At 39.5% G+C, this 24,245-nt stretch overlaps 4 protein-coding genes across 4 annotated transcripts in view; all 4 read left to right on the top strand.

The window, feature by feature from the left end:
- Positions 1-1,799, top strand: part of jph1a (junctophilin 1a) — a 35,070-nt gene extending 33,271 nt beyond the window's left edge. Inside the window, exon 7 of the mRNA XM_030755982.1 lies at positions 66-1,799. The gene's annotated coding sequence lies outside the window, so the exon portion shown is untranslated. The remainder of the gene's footprint in view (positions 1-65) is intronic.
- Positions 1,800-8,874: 7,075 nt separating this feature from the next.
- eloca (elongin C paralog a) lies at positions 8,875-12,005 on the top strand. Its single transcript, XM_030756312.1, has 4 exons — positions 8,875-9,009; positions 9,479-9,505; positions 9,649-9,792; positions 11,576-12,005. The coding sequence occupies exons 2-4, from the start codon at positions 9,502-9,504 to the stop codon at positions 11,764-11,766; spliced, it is 339 nt and encodes a 112-aa protein (XP_030612172.1). The 5' UTR covers positions 8,875-9,009; positions 9,479-9,501; the 3' UTR covers positions 11,767-12,005.
- A 1,447-nt stretch (positions 12,006-13,452) lies between these two features.
- On the top strand, positions 13,453-21,803 carry ube2wb (ubiquitin conjugating enzyme E2 Wb). The gene is made up of 6 exons (XM_030756311.1): positions 13,453-13,485; positions 14,255-14,346; positions 17,474-17,576; positions 19,126-19,281; positions 19,393-19,468; positions 19,574-21,803. The coding sequence occupies exons 1-6, from the start codon at positions 13,471-13,473 to the stop codon at positions 19,585-19,587; spliced, it is 456 nt and encodes a 151-aa protein (XP_030612171.1). The 5' UTR covers positions 13,453-13,470; the 3' UTR covers positions 19,588-21,803.
- Positions 21,804-23,082: 1,279 nt separating this feature from the next.
- stau2 (staufen double-stranded RNA binding protein 2) overlaps positions 23,083-24,245 on the top strand; it is a 117,768-nt gene continuing 116,605 nt past the window's right edge. Inside the window, exon 1 of the mRNA XM_030756793.1 lies at positions 23,083-23,158. The gene's annotated coding sequence lies outside the window, so the exon portion shown is untranslated. The remainder of the gene's footprint in view (positions 23,159-24,245) is intronic.

Genomic DNA, 24,245 nt, shown 5'->3' with positions numbered 1-24,245 from the left:
TGTGTATCTGAAATGTGACAGGGCTCAATTAAATCCAGAAAGTTACAAACTGTTTTATGTTTCAGTGGAACCATGGCAACTGGTACAGTTGCATTGTCGGCCTTGAAACATGAAAATGCCGCCAGTGAAACACGGGGATGGCCAAAGGAATCAGCATGAAACTGAAGAGAATCAAGAGGAAGGCAAAGATACCACCAACCTGTTACTGGCCTTGTTTAGGGCCAGCCCCGTGAATTAGCACTCCTTTGGCTTCTCTAAAAGCTAAGGTGAAATGTTGTGTCTAGTGAGATAAAGAAAATGTTTAAAAATTGCAACCAAACATACACAATCTAAACAAAAAAAATAAAAAAATTAATTAAAAAATAAGTAATTGAAACCCACACATATGCTGATCCAAGCACAGGTCTCTGTAGCCCACTTCCACTGCCTTGGCAGAGATAGCAGTTGGCTGACGGACTGTGCTGGAAGAGTGTGGAGATGCACTTTTAGATGACGGGAGCAAACAGCTGCCTTTCTATTTTGCCATCTGACGTTTTGATGGGGAGATGTGAGCCCGGCCCGAGAAAAAGGGGGGGGTGGAGATCACAGCGGGAGCGCGCTCGGGTGTTCGGAGCATTTTCTGGGGTTCTCGCCACTCTTGCAAGAGGAAAGTGGGCATGGCCGCTGCCAGCAGTCAGTGCTAGCACGGTCACTAGCCAGTCTTACTCTGTTAACCCAAACATCACTGCACCTTTCTCGAGCTCCGTCCATTGTGATCCAGGATACACTGCTTTGAAACACTCCCCGTGCATGGTACAGTTTTAACACTTTGTTTTTGTTTCTTTTTTTGTTCTAATGTAGTTCTTTTTTTTTTTTTTTTTTTTTTTTTGTTCATAGATGTTCTATCAATGTTGGTTACCTGCCGTCATTTTGCTTGTAGAAATCTGTTCTCTTCTTGGAATGAATAAATACATTTTGCTTTCCCTTTTTCTTTGAACTTTGTTCATTTCCAACAATTGAGCTGTAATTTGACATTACACAACCGCGTAACTGAATGTGCAATATGTTTTAAAAGCTTAAAGTATATTTTGCCAAAAAAAAAAAGGAGGGGGGGGGGGCACCATTATAAACATCCTTTTTTTCCCCATTTATTTTGTGAGACACATCTTTTTAATAGACTGGTTTGGAGAGAAGTGGTAATTGACAGCAGTCGTTATGATTAGAAAGTTGGATTTTAAAAGCTTGCAAGCTCTGAAAGTAACAAATGTCTTATTTATGAATCAAAAGGAAAATTATTTCATTGTACATGCCTAGACCATTGAGCTTGGATTTCATTGCTCTATTCTTTGCTTTCATTATACCACTAAGATGCAAAAACGCAGCTCACACAGCTGCCTGTGTAAGCCCAGAAATGCTTGCTTGCTTATGAGACTGGATCAAGACAGTTTTGTGGACAGTTTATTCAGGTCAAGGCCATGGGGAATGTGGCTGCAGGGAGAAGAGAGATGCCTTCAAAAGTCTTTAACAGTGCTACTGTTTACCTCAAAAATGATGAGGAAGCGGGTGGGGGGAAGAAATGCCATCCTTGTCTTAACTTTGTTGTTTATGGGAAATACTCTTGACTGTTGTCATCACCTGAACCGTGCTTTTAACTTGCCTCATCGTAGCTGCTTGTAGTCTTTGTTGCAGGTATGGCATGAGTTTCTTTGATTTTCAAAGTGGTTATTTATATATGGTGGGCATTTACTGTCACCTCTACCAAGATTTAATTATTTATTCATTGTATATCTGATGAGTTTGTGCACATTGGTCATCACGGAAAGGGCTTTAAAATGTTTAGATTTTCTTTGCTGCAGTCCTCTTCTTTTTTTTTTTTTTTTTTTTTTTTTGAAGATCAACTTTACTATAATGTCTGTTATGAAACTAGTTGAGCGCTCGGAGAGCTCATCCTCCACCAAGGCCAGTGGCCTGTTTCACAGTTTGAAATAAAGTGATCCAGATCTGCATCAAAATTCAGTAAATTCTTCCTTTGCCCATAGTCCACCTCTCCACCATGTTTCATGAAATTTGGCCTGGTAGTTATTGCATAATCTTGCTGGCAAACAGACAAACCAGCATCGAACACATCCTTCAGCCTTGGTGGAGGAATGAGCCGCATGTTACTTTTAGAGAATTCTTCAACCAGTTTGATGTTTGCAAACCGTCCTCAGAACTACTGGAAAACTAACTACTGACATTTATTTAAAAAAGAATATATGGTGTAGACGATGTAAAGGTTAAGACTTGAGTTTCAGAGGGTTTAACTGAACAGTATGTTTATGGGATATTTTTTGAATTGCAACATTGCATGTTAGAGACATTTATATAGATTATTATATACTATTTATAAGGATTTTTACAGAGCACAATCCAGAATCTGGTATGAGTTGGTATTTTTCTAACAATTTGCACACCTATTTTGACAATGACTATAACTTGTTTGTAATTGGTAATGTAATGCACATATGATAATGTTTGACAGTGGAAAAAAAAAAATCTTTATTTCTAATTGGATGTACTGTGTGTACCATTGGGGATGTGAAAGGCAGGTGTACTTGTTTGAGTATTTTAGGAAATAACAAGAAACTGTGGGAGACTTTTGATATCGCAAGGTTCATACTACCCCACTGATTTGTGCAAAGTCTTTGGAGATGAAGTTATGTGTATAACAATAAAGATGTTATGCCTTGTTAAACAACATTATGCTTTTTTCTGTTACTTTAATATTTTAATACTAAGCAGGATAACATGTCACAAAGCTCAGATCATCTCAAACTGGTTTCTTGAACATGACAATGAGAGATTTGTATCATGGATGTGCAGCTGACAAATCTGCAGCAACTGTGTGATGCTATCATGTCAATATGGACCAAAATCTCCGAGGAATGTTTCCAGCACCTTGTTGCATCTATGCCATGATGAACTTAAGACAGTTCTGAAGGCTAAGGGGAGTCAAACCCGGTACCTAATGAAATGACCGGTGGGCGTATAATAGAGGAAGAAGAAGAAGAAGAAACAGCCTTTATTGTCCCACAGAGGGGAAATTTGGAGAGCATACATGCAAAACATGCAAAACAAATAATTCCAAACAAAATCAACAGATGGATTTGAAGTGATGGATACAAGGATTTCCACTTGTCTTAAAAAAAAATGTTTTAAATTCCAGTCTCATGTTCACTTCTCTTTATTTTCATTCAATAGTGGCCTCATGTTGACCTTCTCATAATGAGATCCAGGGGGAAAAAGACCAGGCACAAAATCAAAGTATCTCAGTGAGGGTCTCACGTTAGCAGTTCAGATGCACGCAGGTGCCCCAGTTTGTCTCGAGTCAGTTTATACTGTTTCCACTGCTGATCAGCCTGGGATTAGTGTCGCGTTACGCCAGCAGGGGCACCTGCCCGGAATCAGCAATGTTGTTGCGCTTGTTGTGGCCTCTGCCCTGACTCTGAGAGAAACAGCAAAGCGGGGAGTTTCTCAGTTTCACTGTTTAGACTGTGCGCCTCTGGAATATTCTGGAGAGTATATATTCCTGGCAACTAAAACCCCTATGTGAAGCAGAACTTGTCAGTAATAGTATAGAATATCTCTGTTACTATTCTAATAAGGCAGAGCAAGTGGGACAAGATTTGGTTGCACAGGCAGTGTTGGACAAATATAAACCAAAACCTTATAAGCATGTTGTACCTTCTTATAGAGGCCATTTAACAAAATTCTGTGACAGTGATAATTTTGACCAGGGTGGAGATTCTACATCCTGGTTATATTGAGCAAAGATGAGTGTACGACTCAATATGGGAGAACAGAAAAGATTTTTCCTTATATTTAGCCTAATCACAATGATTTTCTAAGCCAACATTTATATAGTGCTTAAATAAAAACTAATGAATTGGGTAGGAAATTGAAATTTGCTGCCCACTGGTCAAGCAGGACTTTAAATTCCCTGCCTGAGACCAAGCCTCCACCTTCTGAGCAAAATGCAACTCGGTTCTAAAATTGGATTAAGTCTAGTAAGCAGTGAGGGGATATCAGTGGGCAGCGTTTTTGAAAACTGTTGCTAAGACATCAGTATGAAGCAGATCTCCTTTCCATGCCTGCCATTGCTCGCCTTGCTTAGCATCACCAGTATCTGTTCATATTTACACAAACAAAACTAAGCAGCAGTTATCAAACGATAAAGCTGTCACTCTGTCATCTAAAGTGAACAATTATCTGCATTATTTAAACGCACGGCACATTCTTTCTTCACCTGTCATGCGTTAATATGCGTGTTCCCACATGCAGCTTCTTGTGAACCCTAAGAGAGCAGCACAATTCCAGCGTACGCCATTTAAGCACAAAGCCCTCCATGTCCTGTTTATTTAGCGACATGTGAGTCACGGTGAAGGTTTTCTCATAGGGGTCTGTAGGCTGAGTCATAATAGTTCAAACAAGCAAGGCCTCAACATAATGCATTAACCTCAAGCTATTCAAAGTAAATGGTTGTCACATCCACTTATGTGTCTTCTGAAGCTTTCATTGTGTGTGAACTACATGAAATAAACTTGAGACAAGCTAGAAAAGACACCTCACATGATTTGGAGGATGCTATTTTTCCTCATGCATTATTTTCTGCTTGTTACCAGGCTATGAACAACTGCCTTTGTCTTAATGGATGCAGAAGTTGGTGGTTTGGACTCATCGCTGTATTGCCGTGTGTGTACCAGTAATGCATGGCTCATAATACTGACTCAGAGTGCATTGTCATCCTACTACTTTCACTGTAATCTGCAATTTTCAAAGGCATTTTGGCAAAATAACTTAAAGTCAGCCCTTATTTCTCTACGACACATTTGTTCGATCAACAGCTCTGCCTGCTCGTCTATTTATCAAAGGAACACATGAGGGGACTCCACCCCCTGTGCTGGGTAAAGAGGGGACAGCAAAGCAAAAGCTGCGCTATGATACTGTACAGTGATCACTAATTTTCTGGGTAATTGGGTTACATGAACACAATTATTGCATAGAAAATATAGACAATCTTTTAAATGAAAATTAATGTATAATTTCTACTCTTTGGATTATGACATCCTTTAAATAATTAGCACAAATTGCTATTTATTGTACTGTTCTGAAACATGTCATGGGTTGCTGATGCTGATTTTTATGAGATTAAGACCAACATGAGAACTGCAGGACGCTGTGGCTGGCTGCAGGCAAAAGGAATATTATGCTCAGATTCATTGTGACAAGCCTCCCCTTCTTTTCAGCAAAGAAGAAATGCCCAAAGACGTTCATCCCCCATCTTTCCCTATCATGACTGTAATTGTGACCTGGTTTCATTTAGGGCTCGTCTACCAAAGCCATTGTATTGTTCATAAATGATCCTGTGTATTGACATTATGACCAGCCGATGTCGAATTGAAACTGGTGGTGTAAAGGAGAGGAAGTAATGTGTGCTGGTAAATAAAAGCAAGTGAGACAAAGTCTAAGAACCACACTGTATCCAGCTTTACTATTTATCAATAATGAAAACATAAGCAGATGGATGTTTAAAGTATGCCTAACATGGTCATTTCCATATCCAGATTTTATTTATTGGACTCTAGTAGAGTAGCTTTGCATTATTCACAGTTCAAATCATTTTTATTTATTTTATACTCAGCCTTGTTGTGTCCAGCCCTGTTCCTCTCTCTCTAAGGTCACTGTCTCTTTAAGGCTCTTCTGACTGGCTGCTCTTTACAAACAGAAGGTTTGAACAGGAGGTTGGTGGGGTTATTGTGTACAGCAGAGATGACCATATCAGTGTTATCCCCATTCACTGACACAATACATAGGTAAGGAAAACGAAGAAAAATATAAACTGAGCATTTAGAGCACTCCTGAGCCTGTGCTTTTGCCTCATATGGATTACTGGTACATGTACTGACCTCATTATTTGAAACTTTAGCCATTTTTACACTAGTGTGCAAAAGTCTTGAGTCACCTGTCATTTCTTTACATTTTGCTTCCAAGACACCAGACTTTCTTGTAATTTTTAAAGTGGTCTTGAAGAGTAGTTCTCCAGGCTTTTGCAAGGTCTTTCAAAGTTTTGCTTTGAACGTGGGCTGATTTTTCACTCATTCTCAGTCCAGTCCTTGTACCTGACCATTTCAGAGGAATGTAGGTTTTTTTTTCTTTTCTTTTTTTGTTAAGCCACTTAACATTGACCTACAAATCATTCAAGCATAAAAAAGGTACCTAACTCAAGGGATGAAGCAGTGTTGTGTCTATACATAATGGACAACATAGCGAAGAACTCAAATCCTCATTATATACAGAAGAGAGGAGGTCAGGAGAGAGGTACAATAGTGAGCATCTACAATCATCTGTAAAACACAGTGGTGGCTCGGTCATGGTTTGGGGCTGCATTTCAGCCAGTGGTGTTTGAGATCTTGTCAAAATTAATGAAATTATAAACATAGAAAAGTACCATCAGATTTTGATCACCATGCAATACCATAATTGGCAATACCTTTATTTCTCAGCATGACAATGATCCCAAACACGCTGTCACTGCAGTAAAAGCATACCTGGATAGAAAAACAAACAATGGATCTCTATCAGTCATGGATTGCCCTTCCCAGATCCTCAACATTATTGAAGCAGTGTGGGATCATCTTGACAGAGAACGGAACAAATGGCAGCCAACATCCAAAGAAGAGCTTTGAGTGTCCTTCAAGAAGCCTGCAGAACTACTCCTGAAGACTACTTAAAGAAATTACAAGGAATCTGCCTAGGAGAGTTCAGGCTGTGTTGAAGAATAAAAATTGATTATACCAAATATTTGACCCAGGCCTTTCTGTGTGGAGTTTGCATGTTCTCCCCTTGTTTGCATGGGTTTTCTCTGGGTACTCTGGTTTCCTCCCACAGTCCAAAGACACACTGTAAACCACATGTAGTTAGTGGGGTTAGGTTAATTGGTGATTCTAAATTGTCCATAGGTGTGAATGTGAGTGTGCATGGTTGTCTGTCTCTCTGTGTTAGCCGTGCAACAGGCTGGCGACCTGGAAAGGGTGTACCCTGCCTTATGCTCTATGACAGCTGGGATAGGCTCCAGCCCCCCCGCGACCCTGAACAGGATAAGCGGAAGAGGATGGATGGATGGATGGCATACCAAATATTAACTTTAAAGCTCACTAGAATTGTACAAGCTCTGTTTTTGCCTCTTATATTATATTTCCACGTATGTTTGCACATGTTTGGACACTCGCCGCAGCTATTTCCCTTTTTCCTAGCAAAATATAAATAAATGATTGGTGGCTCAAGACTCACCATTGCAACGTAATGTGAGCATCCACCATTTAAAAGAATGTTACAGAAAATACAGAAAGCACAATAGGTCCACTTTATTTGCTATCCTATAAGAAGACAAAACATGTTGAGGCGCATCCGTGTCTAACACAAACATTCAAGTAGACTAACAAACATAAAGTTGGGCAGTTGCCTTTTCTAGCCAGTCAACTCCATCCCACTATTTCCAGCGGTGGGTACAAGAAAGTGTGATCTGTATAGAGTTGAGTTGTTGAAAAGATGAATGGTATCACTACACATGGCACGAGTGTTTGCATGTGTTGTGTGTGTTTGTGTGGTTTAAGGAAGCCCTGTTCTGAGGGCCCACAGCAGCCTCCCTAAAATAGAGCTGAGAGCAGCTGCAGCCGGGTGGGTCATATCAGAGGGACATCAAAGAGACCGCCGCCACCCGCCCTCTCTGATCATAAGCACTAATGGTGTAATGGGGGACTGGAAGGTCAGTGATTGTTTTTGGTTGTGTGTTTGTACTTGTGTCTGTGTGTATAAGAGAGAGAGAGTCAACAAGTAACAAAGGTGACAGAACTTTCTGGAACACAAAGTAACAGCATATAAACCCTGCAATAAAAGATAAATACCAGATCTGATGTTGCCTCTTCACTGACATCTATGGCAGCAATCATAACAGCCAATTATACATAGCTGGCTAGTGATGTCTTGGAAAACTGACTTCTTCTCCCACTGTTGAGTGACTTGTGGATCCCTACATATCAGAATAAGTGTGTGTGTGTGTGTGTTTGTGTGTGTGTGTGTGGGGGGGGTGACAATCCCACAGTGTTATCCATGAGGTACATACACTTCATCACTCTTGCGTCAAACTGTACAGTTTCCAGGCACGCTCGGTATACTGCTCTTAGTGTCACAGCTCAGATAACTCTGCGTCCATTTGGAAGCCTCAGATTTCAACAGTCATCACTTTTCCTGCGTGAAGATCTCCAGGCAGTGCAAAGACACAGTCTGAACCTCAGCTGGCTGCCTCTTCACAAGATGTTGTCACAAAACTGTATTCTTATAATATTTTGTACTTTTATAATATTTTGTACTGATTGAGTTTTACAGGCTGTACTTCAGAAGGTATTAAAGCACCGAGTATGTGCCTCCCCAGCCTCTCTCATTCTTTCTTGAATCCAGATTTATGTCCCTATAAAATGTCTCTGTCATGTGCAATCAGCACCTGCTCTGGCTCATCACAGACACAGTGGAAACCGCCGGGGAGGTTAAGCTTAAACACAGGCGCTCCCTATAGGATTAACAAGGCATTAACCCGTAAACCAACTTCAGCCATTTGAGCTCTTTATAAAAATATAATGAAGAGTAAAAAATTATTCATGTTATATTAATGTTATATTAATTTAATGTGTTATTTCGATATACTGACTCATATAGAATGTATGGAGAGGTAAGTGCTTATTATCCTAGCATTATCTGCTTTGCAGACTATCTTTTATGCTTAGGCATTTTATGATTGTAGCATACAGTATTTTATAAAGACCACAGGAATATGGCTATGAATAACTGACAACGAGCCGGGCATTTTTCTTTTTTTATTCTGCGGAACAAATTTATTGCGGACGGGTGTTCGCCCATACTGGTTCCGGGTTTCAACAGCCTGGTGGCTAACGGTAGCTGAAACACAATCTCCTCCACACGTTAAGCTACATAGTGGTAAGAAACCGTGTTGTCGTTCTGTTATTTGCTATTATCCGTTGGCTTATGTCAAAACCCACTTTGTGGTGTGAGTTTTAAACGGTAAACAACCGGCAAAGAGCTGTATCGATTGTTTGGGGAGGCGTTTAGCAGGCTAGCTGGCTAACGCTGACGGCTGCGTTTAAAAACACTTCAGCTGGTGGGACAAATTCATCGCCGTCGCTGCGTGGTTTAGATGTGATGGGCGCAGAGAATTTAAACGAGAAGCTATTCAGATATCTTCTAAATAAAGCTAGCTTTATTTTTGACGGGCCTAACGTTACGCAGCGTTTGTCATAAATCACAACCGAAAGCATAGGCAGCGTTAACATTTAGCTACCTCCTATTTGACAAACACAGTGGCAGCCGTTGTGCAATCTAGCCGGTTAAATGTTAAGTTCTGGATTATGCCTCAAGAGTGTGATGTCTGAATGTTTTCCTCTTTCAGGATTAAAGAAATCCCGGAACAGGATGGGTGAGTGATGGCTAGAAATCCATAATTCATGTTTGTCCACATTAAAGTGGCCACACTGAGGCCTCGTTTCTTCATGTCTCTTCAATGACTGTTCTCCTACACCTGTTTTAAGATTATCAGTTGTCATCTGTGTTACTCCGCAGATGGTGAGGAGAGAACCTATGGTGGCTGCGAAGGGCCAGATGCCATGTATGTGAAGCTGATCTCTTCAGATGGACACGAGTTCATTGTGAAAAGAGAACATGCCTTGACATCTGGGACTATCAAAGCCATGTTAAGTGGACCAGGTGAGGATTCAGATACAAAATTCTTAAAGGAGCACGCTTTACTTTTGAATTTGAATGATTTTTATTGTAATGGTAACGTACATTGTGCTCTCTGGGAAATGAATTGCACTTTGAGCATCATGTTTACTATGGAAGCTTGTTTTCAATTCATTCATTCATCCTTCCACCCATCTTATTCCGTTTATTTTTCCACAACTGCCCTGTGGTAGCTGGTATAGGCTCCAGCCTCCCCGTGACCCTAGTTATTTGGAACAACACAACTGTGGTGTGTTGCAGCCTATGTACACTGTACATAGGCTGCAACACATCCTGGTTATAGTGCATGGAATATGCTTATAGATTAAATACTTTATCTGTTTACCTGGTAAATTATATTTGAAATTACAAAGGTTTTATAGGCTTAGAAACCCAGCTATACAATGGAAAAAAGAACTTAAATTTGGAGGAATTGGAAAAAAGAACCAATGCACTATAATTGATGCTGCTTAGATAGATAAAACTTACTGTACACGGAAAATGCTGAAGCACTGGAAGTTACTGCCACTGTAAAGCACTGAGGTACTAAATGTTTGTTTTTAAATATTTGTTTTGGGGGTGTTTTTTATATTATATTTTCCCTGGCATTTTTTTTTTCCAAATAAAAGCTGAAAACTTATATGGGAATCCCAGTGGAGTAGCTCAACTATATGCTCATCCTGTTAACCACTACTCCAGTAATTCTGTTAGGGGTGTGTAAGGTTCTGTAGATGTGTGTAGTGGTGATTGCTTCTCCAGTTGATGGCACTATGCTCCCCTCTTTGTTAGGGATGTTATTGATAGGATGTCACTGGTGCGAATGCTGTTGCTCATGACCTCATTTATTCCTAATCAAAAAAATATCTCTGTAGGTGAATATGATTATGATTAATTGGACAATTTGATGTTATTTTTGATTCTTATTGTTATCTGTTACATGGTGTGTTACCTCCTCATTAACTTGTAAATATTTTTGCTCAACTTTAACTGATGACCTGTACTGGTCTGATCATGCAGAATTCTGTTTATTGGCCCTCCAGAATGAGTGTGTACATGTTCAAGGTTTTCTTCAGTTCTCAAATATACGTATGTTGCTGTTCACTTTTACCTGGGCCAGTACACTACTTTATTTATATTTATTTAGTTTTCAGAGCAGTGGAAATCTTTCCAAATATTTTTTTTGTTGATTAGGTGTTGTATAAAATGTTTTTAGGTGTAAGGCCTAATGTAAGATTTGTAGTACTGCGTTAAATCAACCGTGTAGCTTTTTACTTTGTATTGTAGGCTGCATCTTAACAGAAATGTAACTACAGCAACATAGACCTCAGCAACTGTGATCTATGATAGGTCTATTTGGTAGCAGTGTCCGGTGTAAACACATTAGCAGGAAAGAAAGAAAATACCTCAGTAATTGTATCTAGCTTGTTTGTTATCCTGTCAGTGCAGAGACATGCTGTTGTGCTTGTTTTCATTACTCTAACAATATGTGTATAGATTCAGTCATTTCTGAAATTCTGTCTCCTTCCTGCATTTCAGTAAAAGTAACTGTTTTGTTCAAGATTTGTCAGACCCATGTCCAACATGAACAGCCCAGTTTCACTCACAATGGCAGAGCAATACAGACACATCACCTCACAAGTATAAACGCAAAAAGCATCACCCACTATGGCAGAAATTCAACACGGCACTGTAAATTAAGCTTATAACGTTAGGGGATTCCCTGTACATCTTCTTTTTAATGTATGAACATGAAATCGTCTGTCTGCAGGGCAGTTTGCTGAGAATGAAACCAATGAAGTGAACTTCAGAGAGATTCCATCTCATGTCCTCTCCAAGGTCTGCATGTATTTCACCTACAAGGTCCGTTACACCAACAGCTCCACGGAAATACCTGAATTCCCCATCGCACCAGAGATTGCACTGGAACTGCTCATGGCTGCCAACTTTTTGGATTGCTAAAGTTACAAAGATAATGGAAAAGCTTAAGATTTTTTTTTTTTTGAATATTTAACTTTTGTTATTGACTTCATTAGAAAAAAAATTAATGTTTTTTTTTTCTTGTTTTGCTGTTATTTCATTAGTATTAAAAATGACATTTTAATGTGTTAAATGTACATGTCAGAATGTGACATATGCGCTCCCCTCCTCAGAAATCTCTCCTCACCTCACCATCCAAATAAAGACTTATTTGGTGTGCACTTTGTTTCCAGTTGTTGGTACCTGTGCCTCATGAAATGTGTCTGAAGTACCACTTTCTCAATGAACATGATTCCTACTTTTATTCTTTATGGACTAGCTGAAGTAAAAAATTAAGATATTTGAAATAGCAGGCATATTGTATACACTAAAATACGACAGTGTTTTTGTTTTCTCACATAAGTAGTTGGAGATCTAATTAAAGAGGTTACTCTTTACACTGATTGATAGGGATATTTTGAAAATGAATGGACTCATAGATGTGTGTAATTTAATTGGCACGGTAATGCTGAAATAAAAATGTGTACTGAATCTGCTTTTTTTTTTTTTTTATTTTTTAAACTTGTGGGAGAACTAAGGAAATACTGAAGAAAATGCCTGAAAGGACTTGCTGTGTGCTCGTATTGCTACAGTGAGATGCTGATTAAGTGGTGAAAGATATTTCTGATTCTCTAGGATGAAGTGATTGCTGTGGACCCCCTAAAGTCCTGTAAGGTGCTATTGCAAAAGAGCTTTGTGTTACATATTACAAAAGAAATGACTGCACGTAGTAGATTTCAGGTGCATGCCGCTTTGATTTACACCAGATAAAGTGTTTAAAAGAAAAGTCTGTGGTCACTTATATTATATAAGCCTGCATATCGTGCAAGTTTTAAGTGCAGTTACATGTTTCTGTGTCCAGCTGTCACAGGGAAAGAGGCAAGTTACACCCTTGACGGGTTGCCAATCTATTGCAGGGAGGGTTAGGGTTACACTTTTTCTCTGTAGGAAACAGGAGGTTCGATCAAGTTGCAGTTTAGTTGGATGAGATGTTCAAAATTTTGCTTACACAGATAAATTAATATGCTTCCTGTGCTTAAGGCAGCTTGACATTGACACCCATAAAGAAATTACAGTAATGTAACAATAGCCACAGCAGCTCAAATAATAATACTCAGCAAAAAAGGCAATAATATAATTATATAGTCTGACGATCACAGGAAGTCTGTTCCTTTAGGCATTTTGTCATCATGAGTCATTATCGGAGCACTTAAAGGGTGGAGAAGCTTCCCAATGCGTTTCTCGGTATTTGTCAGTTTTTAAGTATCTGTATTCCTCTTGGAGATTATACTATGATTCACCCGAGCGTCGGTTTATGTTGTACCAAAAGGCAGGAAGTTATGTGGCTTTTAATAAATAAAACAAAGAACTAGTCATTTCTACTCGACTGTGTCTGTCAGACAGGTCACCAATCCGTGAGCAGAGGTTAGTGAACCTCCCTGAAGTCCCATGCCACCTCACTGGATTTAAATACTGCATTTTTAAAATTTTATCTCTAGAGAAATTCAGTGACGAAGCCGTGATCTTGGCTGTGACGGTCCAGGTTCGTGTAGATTTGTTTTCTCCTGTCAAAACAACTTAAATCACGTGACCGCTGACGTACGTTTCTACACTCTGCGCTGAGGCGGGGAGGGGGGGGTTTCCATCATGGCGTCGATGCAGGTAAGAACACAATTGACAGCGATCGCTTATTTCGTGATTTCCCGGACCACCGGGCTCTCTTTTTTGCTGTCAGTTTATTAAGCACTTCATTTACGTATACGTATTTGTTCAAAGTAGTGGTTACGTTAAAGTAAAACCGATGACATTTATCCTGAACTGTTCAGGTTTAGCGGCTGGTCTTTGCTAGCAATACAACTAGCCCATCATCATCATCACCAACAGCAAGTCAGGGCTAGTAGAAGCTAGCTTCCTGGAACTGCATGGCGATAACTGGCCGTGTAGGTTCTTCTCAGAAAGGCGTTAACGTAATAATTTAAGGATATGAGCTGCATTTCTTTCTGCTATTTCATGTGAATGTTGGCTGTTGTGTGTCCGACTCATAGCACGGTGAGCTAAGCGGACGGTGCGCAGATTGAACAGTTGCAGTTTCCTCCTGAGCTGAACAGGTGCATCGCCGTCACAAAACTGCAGCGTTCAGTCGAGAGAGGGTTATCCTGTTTAATAAATCAAATCCGTAAAGCCATAAATTCATACATTTTGTTTTGGCTCGTGTCTTGCTTTTTTTGTTTGTTTATTTGTTTTTAAATCACCTGGTTTTTGTGTCAAACGGGAACCGCACCGGCGGTGGGTCAATGAAATATTGATGTGGATTACACATTTGAAAATTTTTACACCTATTACTTTTTTGTTTGACTTGCCTTGATGATGTATTTCAACTGTTTTTTTTTCTTTCCCTGCGGTACCAACCCAATCAAATTTTCTCTCACAGAAAAGGCTACAAAAGGAATTATTAGCCTTGCAAAATGATCCACCCCCAGGAATGACGCTCAATGAAAAAAGTGTACAGAACACCATTACACAGTAAGTGCTCCTCGTCTTTTCTTTTCTTTTTTTTTATACTTCCTGTGACTCATTTGTTTCAGAGTGGCAGCACTTTTGGGTTCTCTCACCTATACCTGCCGTGATTGCCGAAGAGGGTTAGCGTCACACAAATAATGTGTGGCTTTGTGAAATGCCAGGTTTCGTTACTTTGAAAGGGTAGTGTGGCGAGCACGCCTCGTGCCCGCATGCGATAAAGGTGGTTGAGGTTGGGAGGTAAGACGCACAGCCTCAGCAATGTGTAGTGGTGAGGAATTGGGGTCATTCCAGCGACTGGCAGCCACGGGCCCTTCATAGAGTGTCTCTAATGCACAGTGTCACTATTCATCCTTATAAAATATTTAATGGTTGGCATGCGGGAGTTGGGTTAGAAACAGAGCCTGCTTAGCTGACCTTTCTGTCTGGGTGCCTTGGTGTTCCCTTAAAACCCCATGAATACCGTTGCTATGTCAAATTGTTTCTGATAAGCAGGAAGGACGAGCTGAGCTGTGGTCTTGTAAATGGATTTGAGACTGGTTTCTGGCTGTCATTCAAATGCCTGTCAGCTGCACCATGGACTTTTAAAGTTACTAACGTGTAGAGTTGCACGGCATGGGGTCTAGGTTCTAATGCTCTCTGGAAGAGAGAGTGCCTGCTAGTGTTTGTCACTGATCAATCACATTGGCATCTTCCTCATTAGATAACAATCACCTGATCTGAAGAATGCTTTGCATGACTGACAAGTCTCCTAACCAGCCCTGCAGGCTTCTGAGATGCTTGTGTATTGTGGCATATGAGGGTGTGCCTTTTTACGTTCAGCACTTAAGTTGAAAACTCTCTTTATGGTACATTCTGTTGTTGTGATTGGTGTAGTCATGAATTGTCTTTGTTCTCATGACTGGAATATGATACATATACTCTGGTGCTGATTGGCATAGAAGCCCGCAAGTTCGTATGTTATGGCAATAACGGGTCAGTGGGTTTTCAGCTTTGCAGCTTTTGTTTATATAGTACACTTTGTCTCTCAGTGCTGCTCATTGCATTGCAATGTCATTTAGCAGATTGTGTGATAGTGTGGATGGGTTAGCTTGACAGTGTAATGAGTCACTAAATGCAAACAAGGAAACTGCTGCTTTAAAGCACTGTTGGGCCTCTCATGTGTACTCAGTTTGTCCTTGTCCCCACACTTTTACTAAACGGCTCAATGTTATTTTTGTTGACTGGATCTTGTAATCACCGGGCTATAGGGAATTTGAGCATGTTGAGCATAATGTCCTTGGAGTCCCTGACTGTATTCAGGGAGGGTGGTACCATGATCACGCTTCCCTCAGAACTTCCTGAAGAAAAATTGAGCTCCTTCCTGACATTTTGGCTGACCCTTTCCAAGGGTGATGTTTTAAGGAGGAGTGACTCTATATGTAGGCCTAAATGATCATGTGCCCCAGTCTAGATTTGAATGGGACATACAAACCTGGATAACAGCCTCAAGACTCTCTGGTGTCCTCTCTGCACTGCTTGCATGGAGGAAAATAGGTCAGAAAATGTGATGCTGCCATCAGTGGCCTTTTTTCTTCTGAGGTTTCTACTATGAGCCACACATTCCTGCATTCAATTTTATTTATTTATTTTTTGCCACCAGTGATGATCGCTTCATCAGTCTGAGTTATGTATATAGAGTGTGTGGTGCAGGTAGACTGTCCTTCATCCCAAAGGCCCAAGGCTCTGTTTTGCTATCATCTGAGCAGGATTGAATTGCTAGCAGCTCAGTCAGCAGAGTTCTGCAGCCCGGCCACAGAAGCCAAAATAGATTTTGTCCAGTAGATCAATAGAGTATCACATTATTACTAAAGCACTGTCATAACCCTGCTTAATATTGAATGTCACTGAAATGAGTCAGACTGAAAGCTTCTGATTATACACACTTATTGCAGAGCTGACAGCTTAGATCGTATTATTTTTCTAATGATGTGATTCTCTACTTGTCTCTAGCTAATCTACTGCCAAATTATAAAACAGACCACAAAGCACATTATTAACAATTAGTTAATAGTTGAAAAATAATGGCAAAGCTGTCATTGTAAATGTTTCCCACTTACTCGGGTATTGTAAGATTAAACACAGAGCACATTATTATGTTATAGACCAAACTTTGCTTTTATAGAAAAACACTTTTTTCCTCCCAAAACACTAAAAGGTTTGTGTCTCAAAGGAAGTGCTAAATTTGGTAGACTGACTTGGCATGAGGAAATTCATAACTTCATTGTCAAGTCCATTGTATGAGGAAAAAACTTTGACTCATTTTGAGATTGTACCCCCTCACTCCACCTAAAGAACACAAATCAGTTAACTTTGGATCAATGTTATCCAAACACAGAGCTACCAGCAAACAGAGCATGCCATACGCACACAGCAATGAGAGCTGCACAAGTAATTGGTGCACCTTGTCCAAACTGCTCTTTTTTTTTTTTTTTTCCTTCATCTGAATAGGCCCCATTTATCTTAAAAATCCAGGTTCTTGTGGTAATATGGGGATTCTAGGCTAAACTCACTCATTTCCTCCTTGCAAATTGTGGCCAACCTTGCAAAGTTTTGTGGTTCCTTGTGGTTTCCTTCTTCCCCCTTTCTTCCTTCCTGTGTGCCTTTTTAATGTCTAATCATGTCGGTGTTTTTTTTTTTTTTTTCATCTTGCAAATATATGAAATTATAAGATAAAAAAAAACCTCAAAGTTTTATCTTATAAATTGAGAGAATTAATGCTGAAATGGAATGAAATTCAAAGATTTGTTTTTTTTCTAAGAGCAGTACTTCTGTAACCCAGATTATTTATATATATATATATATATATATATATATATATATATATATATATATATATATATATATATATATATATATATATATATATATATATAAATAAATTATTATTGTTTTTTTTTAATATTGACTTTTTTCCATATTTATATAAATCCTTGTGTCCAAAAAGCTATACACAACTGTCAGTCTGATTTGTAGTCAGAGATTGCTGAACCCTGATTATCTCAAAGTGATTTTTATTTTTTTTTATTGTTTTTAGTGAAGATGGGATATTGGAGATGTTTAACATGTATTGATATTGCCTCTTTCTTTTCAGGTGGATTGTAGATATGGAAGGAGCACCTGGCACACTGTATGAAGGAGAGAAATTTCAGCTGCTTTTCAAATTTAGTAGTCGATATCCTTTTGATTCACCTCAGGTAAGCCCAGCTATCATTGTTTTGTGCGCTATGTTTGAAGCTCTCTGTAAGTTCACATCATTTACCATCTTGTCTTATGGACCTTTCTTTTGCAGCCTGCACTGTGGGTGCAGGAGATGCAGATAAACAAAGGCCTTAGAGCCTGGTCTGGTGCTGTTTCTTCTCCACTGTTTATCCTGATCTAATGTCCCACATCCATTCCAATTTTAATCAAAGAGTGACACTCATGAGTGGTTACCAACTCGGTCACATGTGACTGCTTTGGAGGTCCAGAGCAGTGTCCTTTTTTTAAATAAACTCAAAAAGTGAAGGCTTGTATAAACAGTCTTATATGTTCGCAGCCTAGATACCTGCTGTAATCTCATGAAACATCTTGGCTCTGCGGTCATTAGTGCAATGAATCTTGGCTTGGAATCACTGACAGAGACAGCAGCACAGAAGTCTCACTGAAGCCATGTTTGATGGGATTAGTTGGACTCAACAGTCTTGTTTCACTGATTAGGAGCCTGCCCATCTAAAAATAGAGAAAATTAGATAAATTGAGCTACTTAGCTGTTACCCTCTTGAATGGGAAGGACACGCTGTCAGAGTTGAAGTCCTCTTGGGGCCTCTGGAGGAACTTCTGTTTCACCTTTTATATACTACATGCAAATTAGAAGATGGAGAATCTGGAGGCCCAAATCTCCCTGCTCAAACAAAACAGGGGCTACTTCTGTTTTTCTTTACTAAAGTTAAAGGTATTGAAACTTGTGTTGAACACAAATCCAGGAGCAGAACAAAGCACGACATAAGCTTAAATACTGAAAGAGAACATGTAGGTTGTCTAAAGTGACTGTGTGCTTTGTGTGTCTCGGAGGTTTGAGTAAATATTGAACAGAGAATTTTTTTTTTAAGTCTTGTTTTGAGTATGAAGCTGGCTGTGCTTTCTATTCATATCTCTCAACACCCCCCCCCCCCCCCCCCAAAGTGAAGCCTGTGCTCTCCCATGAGGCCCTCTCTGGTGCCAGACTGACTCAGCCCTTCATTACCCTCTTTACCCACTCCCTCCTTCTCTCTGCTTTAGCACTTCGGACTCGAGTTTCTTGCTTCTCACACTTCCCCGTATCTTCCTGCGTGGCCCTCACTCTTCCACCTTTTTTAATGTTGAATATAGCCCAGTGCTTTTTATAGAACTTGACATCTTTTTTATAAAACATGCTGTATCTCCTCTCTCCGTTTCCCGTACCCGCTCGCCTTTCCCCTCTCTCACCCCATCCTGGCCCCTCTGTCCTAATCCGAGAGCATGTCTCTGTAGAGAGCTAAGCCTGAGCTTATGCAGCAAGTTTCATTATTTGCAGACATTAATGGGGGGAAAAAAGTTTCAACTTTTTCCAAGCAAGTTCATCCCCAAGTTGGATCTTTGACCACAGCTAACACCCCCCCCTTCCAATTCATTGCTTTTTATGTCTATTCTCTTTTCAGGCTCAAAAGCTCACTGGCTTCATGGGATTTTTGTTCTTACATATTCAATTGTTAATAATGTTCTGATTTTTCTTTTTCACTTGTGCAGGTAATGTTCACAGGAGAGAATATACCTGTCCACCCGCATGTGTATAGCAATGGTCACATCTGTCTATCTATCCTAACGGAAGATTGGTCGCCAGCGCTCTCAGTGCAATCAGTTTGTCTTAGCATTATCAGCATGTTGTCCAGCTGCAAAGAAAAGGTAACTCTGCTACACCTGGGGTGGGGGTGGGGGTGGGTGGGTCAGAATTTGTAGTATTTTGCGTGCATGTGTTAAATGTTAAATCTAAATGCTGATTTTCTTTCTCTGCAGAGACGACCGCCTGATAACTCGTTTTATGTAAGAACGTGTAACAAAAATCCAAAGAAAACAAAATGGTGGTATCATGGTGAGTCCCCCCCCCCCCCCCCCCCCCCCCAGGTTTAAACTGTCTTTTTCATTTTTCCCTTTAATTGTAATTCTAATCTGTATAATTTCTTGTTTGCCTTCACAGATGATACATGCTAATGTACAAACTTTGTATTAAAGAGCGAAGTCCTACTGACCTACGTAAAGCACTTTTTAATCATTCAGTCTTTGAACTCTGACCTTTGACTGGAACAATGGACACCATGCGCTGGAGGCTCTTGGCTGCATGTTTTAGTTGGTTGTAATATACAAAATAATGGAACGTTTAGATGCACCCAAGATGGAACGTCTTTATCTTTTTTTTTTTTTTTTCTTCATTTTGGGGGGGCAAAAAGGTCATAATGGAGCGAGCAACGAAAGGCAGACTTGTAGTGAGATAATTATAATTCCTGTTTTAAGATGATTATTGTTACTTTTTTGTTTGTGTGTGGCTGCATTTTAAGGTCCTTGTGTTGTGCAATAATAACTGATGGATGCATGCTGGGGCCTACAAAGAGAAATCCAAATCTAATTGTCTTCTGGAAGGGATTTGACCATCAGCCCCAAGAAAATGCTTCATCTCTTTTTATTATTATTAAGTACTACATGCACTGTGAGGGTATCTAGTTTAAAAAGGCACTATTATGTTATTCCCAACTTGCAGGTGTACTGTAAGCAGTCCTTCACGTTTATCAGGTTTAAAGGTTTTTAGTTTTTAACAACTGTATTTGAGAGTGCATGCAGTTTTCTTCATCTTCCAACTCTAGAGACCTGGTTGCATTTCTTCCTGCTGTTGGGCTGAAATTCGGTACACACGGGAATAACGCAGATGTGACGGTAGATTCGGGAGTCATCCAATGACCTCAGTGTTTATCTCCTCATAAAGTTGGGCTGATCTTTGCTGGGCCAGCTTGTTAAGATGCATCAGCCTCTCTTCCATTTAAAGAATGTTATCACGATATACTTTTTTTTTTTTTTTAATTATTATTGTTTCATGCTTTAATCTTCTAAAATGTTTGATTTTGAAATGTCTTTTTTTTTGTACTTTTTTCAACTAGCTGATACTTTGAAAAGGGGGTGCTTTGATGGGTCAGTATGTTTTTGATTTTTTTTTTTTTTTTTTCTTTTTGTATTTATTTTAAATATTCTCCAGAATGACAAAAAAGGAGAGTTTCTAGAAGTTCTTAAGACAACTTATTTTTTCCCCTCTTCCCCCTGGTCAGAGTTTTGGCTCAGGTACTTTTTCAATAAAGAGATCACCTCTAAAAAGATACCTATCAGAGATTTTGAATTTAACTATATTTTCACCAAGAGACTGTTATGTTGTAAACTTGTAACATGTCTGAAACTATTCTGTACATATATACGTCTTTAAATTGTTGGATTATGTGCAAAAGCTTAGCAGAGGATGCATTAACTTTGTAGCGGATTGATAATAGGAGTGCTTTATTTCATTGGAAGTTTGCATCTTTTGCTAATTAGGATGTGTACAGTCAGCAACAAACATGTAAAGTTGGTTTAATTAAAAAAAAGTAGTTTTACAGTGGGGGTGCATGCAGTTTTAAACCCTACTTTTTCTTATTGGCATCTAACATTGTGACAACTTTTAGTCGTTCCATAACTAAGGTCATGGTTTATGGGATGGATTTTTCCAGTGGTCACCTGCAGAGGCTGTGGTCATTTCAAAGTGTAATCACTCCATTCCTTTATCGCCATCCAGTCAGAGATACTTGAATTTTTTTCCATCTTGGGTTGTTGAACTTTTTTTTTCCAGGGTCTAGCTGAATTTCTTGAATGAACTTGCGTGAATGTGATGATACTCTATACTGTAGAGGAGATTACCACAGCACACTGCTATCTCAGTAAAAAAACAAAAAAGCTATATTGATAAAGACATCTATTTAACCAATGATTTTCTTTTTTAAATGTATATTAGCATCATTGTATAAGGGTCTTGTCTGCTATCGCTGCTGCGAGAATAAGACGGACTGAAATGATTGTGTAAATGCAGTCACAACAGCATCCATGCAGAGAGACACAAGGCCTTCACCCAGTGGATCAGTAATGATTCAAAAAACATGCGCGTGGCTATGTTACAAGGGTCTGTTTGGATGTTCTCCCCCCTCCCCACACCCCCTTAGGTTGCTTTTTTTTTTTTTTTGTTTGTTTTTTCTTTTCTTTTTCGTTTAAATGTGGTTTGAACTCTTAGCTTGCAAGTTGTTGTGAGTGATCAACACTAATAAGGGTGTGTTTATTTATATTTGAAACTTTGTTCTGGGATGTGCAAGCTCCATGTAATAGGTGCCTGTTCATTTTCATAATCAATAATAAAAGCAAAGACTCACTTTTATTCAGCATTGGTTTGCACAGTAATTTTTTTTCTCCCACTTTTTTTTTTTTTTTTTTAAATAGCTTGCAAAAGACTGAATGTTCCACTCTGAAAGCATAAGGATGATGACCAAATTCAGAAAGAGCATCCATTTGTGACAGTGACTCATTGCGTAAACTGCATATTTTAGAAGCCTGTAACTCCATCTGTCTAAGAAGTGAAGGGCACAGATCTCAGGCTTGTCTGTGGAACTGGACTGGCTTTGCACAAAGATAAAGACACAGCGTAACAGAGAACTGATCATCTGGCATTCTTGAAAACACTGTAGCTGTCATTTAATCAAGTCTTTTTGACGCTCAAAGCAGTTGCAGTGCAAGATTTGACATTATCAGTAATTTCAGGCAAAAAGCATTATATTTGAGCACAGGTAGGCCAGTGTTTATTGTGTAAATTTAAATGTTTGGTCAAGTTAAACAAAAATCTATTATCAGGTTTTTAAACAATTCAAACTAAAGGCTTTTATTTGTATTTTTTTTAAAAGGTGCTCTATAATACCTTTTTTTTTCTGTCCACAATAACAGAAATAGAGGTGGTTTAATGGCGCCCTCTATTGGACACGCTTCATCTGTCAAATCTCTGAGGATCAGCAATTCTTTATATTTTGCCTTTATGGGTAATATAAAATCTAAATATAAAATGTATATTTCAGGAGGAATATGAAATATACATTTTCTTCTATCAATCTTCTTTCACCTCTCAGCAATAATGAATTTTTGCAAATGGGGCTAGGCAGAATCCTGACTTTGTAGTTTGTGAGATACTCAGGCTTTGCATTAGTTTTCTAATTAACCAAACAGAAAATTCTCCATGGGAAAAAAAAAATTCCAAGTAAAACTATATTTTAGGGAGTCAGCACGGAACTTCATGTTTAAGTGATATCTGGACCTGTAAAATGCAAAACTTACAAATAAGATTGTAAAAATCAAATTGATACATAAATGTGCACAAAACAACCTTGGGAACATTAATTTTGTTTCTGAATCAAAAGTTACACTGTGGGATCCGGGGAAGCGCACCAGGACTGAACCATCCTTATCGCGGTGGGGGTGGCTTCATTCAAAATTCACCTCAAACTCCAGTGACAGTAGGCTAGCGATATGCGATATGCAACAGCAATAAGGTCAAGAAAACACATGCTATATGCGTGAAATATTACAGTGATAAGTCCCATCGCGTCCAGTGAGACGTATTTTCTTTTCTTTTTTTACCCAGACAAATGAGGTGGTCGGTTCCTCTTCCATCCAGTTCTCTTTAGTGTTTGCCAATGTTGGAGGTGTAACTGGGGTCTGGCCCTGGATAAAGGTAAAAAAATGTCCTAAAATATTTTTCCCATAGTTGTCGGATAGTCTCTGGATTATTCGTCACGATGTCGCCAAGTCGTATATGATAATAGGGTTGACTGAAAATGCCCAGAATTTCGAGGAGGATGGGGCGGTTTGGAGATGCTAGCAAGAAGGGTGCTCGGCCGATCAGCCATGATGAGCTTTAACCGGCTAAAGTAGCGCAACTGGAGGTGGCTAGATAGGATTTATTCATCTGGAGAAACCATAATGGCATATTCCTGACAGCATGCATGCTTTCCTATTCTATTATTCTGCTTTTAGGAGCTGACATTTGAAAGAAACGGCGTTTATCTGGGTAACGTTAGCTTCCTGCTAAGCTGGACACAGTAATGAATGTTCAGGGGTTGGAGACAGTCCTGTAGCTCTGCCAGTCAACCCTAACGAAATACCACCCCCGTGTTCAACTTGCAGTGCAAGACAGCTGTGCACACGGGCAGCTATTTGCCGCTGTATTTGTGCGTGTCACTGTGAGGGCGTAAAAGAAAAGCAAGAGGGACTGTCACCCCAAGTACCCCACGGACACGCGCGATGCACCGACGGTTTAAACGGCAGTAACTTCATTACATGCAATGACTAAACCTCTCGTACTAGAGTAAAAGATGCATTCGTTCTGGTGTATTTAAACGATATCAGCTGCTTTATGACCATGTAATCCGCGCAGTTCAAACAAACAGTAGGGAGAGGTGACACCTGTAATCATGATAACATTTTGTTGTTAATTTTTTGTTGTGACCCGCAGTCCGTCACCAGTATGTGTCACGTTCAAAGCTAGCATTTCATGAAGTGTCCAAGGGATGACACTGAATTTCTCCAGGGGTTCAGTTCAGCTCTGACCTTTTGCTCTGACCTCTGTGGGGATGTCCAAAGAATTTCCTTCATTTCCCATCACTGCCTGCCACTTATTGGTGTAACCCAGAAGTGTGGGCCGTTTTTGGGCAAGATATTGTAATACTTGTAATACTACATGTTTTTTTTTTTTATTGACTTTTTACAGTTATCACCTCAATTTTCATGTGTTGTAGACAAAAACGCATAGTAGCATGTTA

The sequence above is a fragment of the Archocentrus centrarchus genome, chromosome 20 (assembly GCF_007364275.1).
Source record: "Archocentrus centrarchus isolate MPI-CPG fArcCen1 chromosome 20, fArcCen1, whole genome shotgun sequence".
NCBI classification, from domain to species: domain Eukaryota; kingdom Metazoa; phylum Chordata; class Actinopteri; order Cichliformes; family Cichlidae; genus Archocentrus; species Archocentrus centrarchus.
Note: the sequence above shows the minus strand (reverse complement) of the source record. Positions and strands in the feature narration are given on the sequence as shown.

What these genes read in the sequence shown, in the direction of transcription:
- eloca (XM_030756312.1), top strand. An exon ending in AGCCATGTTAAGTGGACCAG is followed by an intron (nt 9,793 to 11,575) that starts GTGAGGATTCAG and finishes GTCTGTCTGCAG; the next exon opens with GGCAGTTTGCTGAGAATGAA.
- ube2wb (XM_030756311.1), top strand. An exon ending in ATCCTTTTGATTCACCTCAG is followed by an intron (nt 17,577 to 19,125) that starts GTAAGCCCAGCT and finishes TCACTTGTGCAG; the next exon opens with GTAATGTTCACAGGAGAGAA. An exon ending in TGTCCAGCTGCAAAGAAAAG is followed by an intron (nt 19,282 to 19,392) that starts GTAACTCTGCTA and finishes CTTTCTCTGCAG; the next exon opens with AGACGACCGCCTGATAACTC.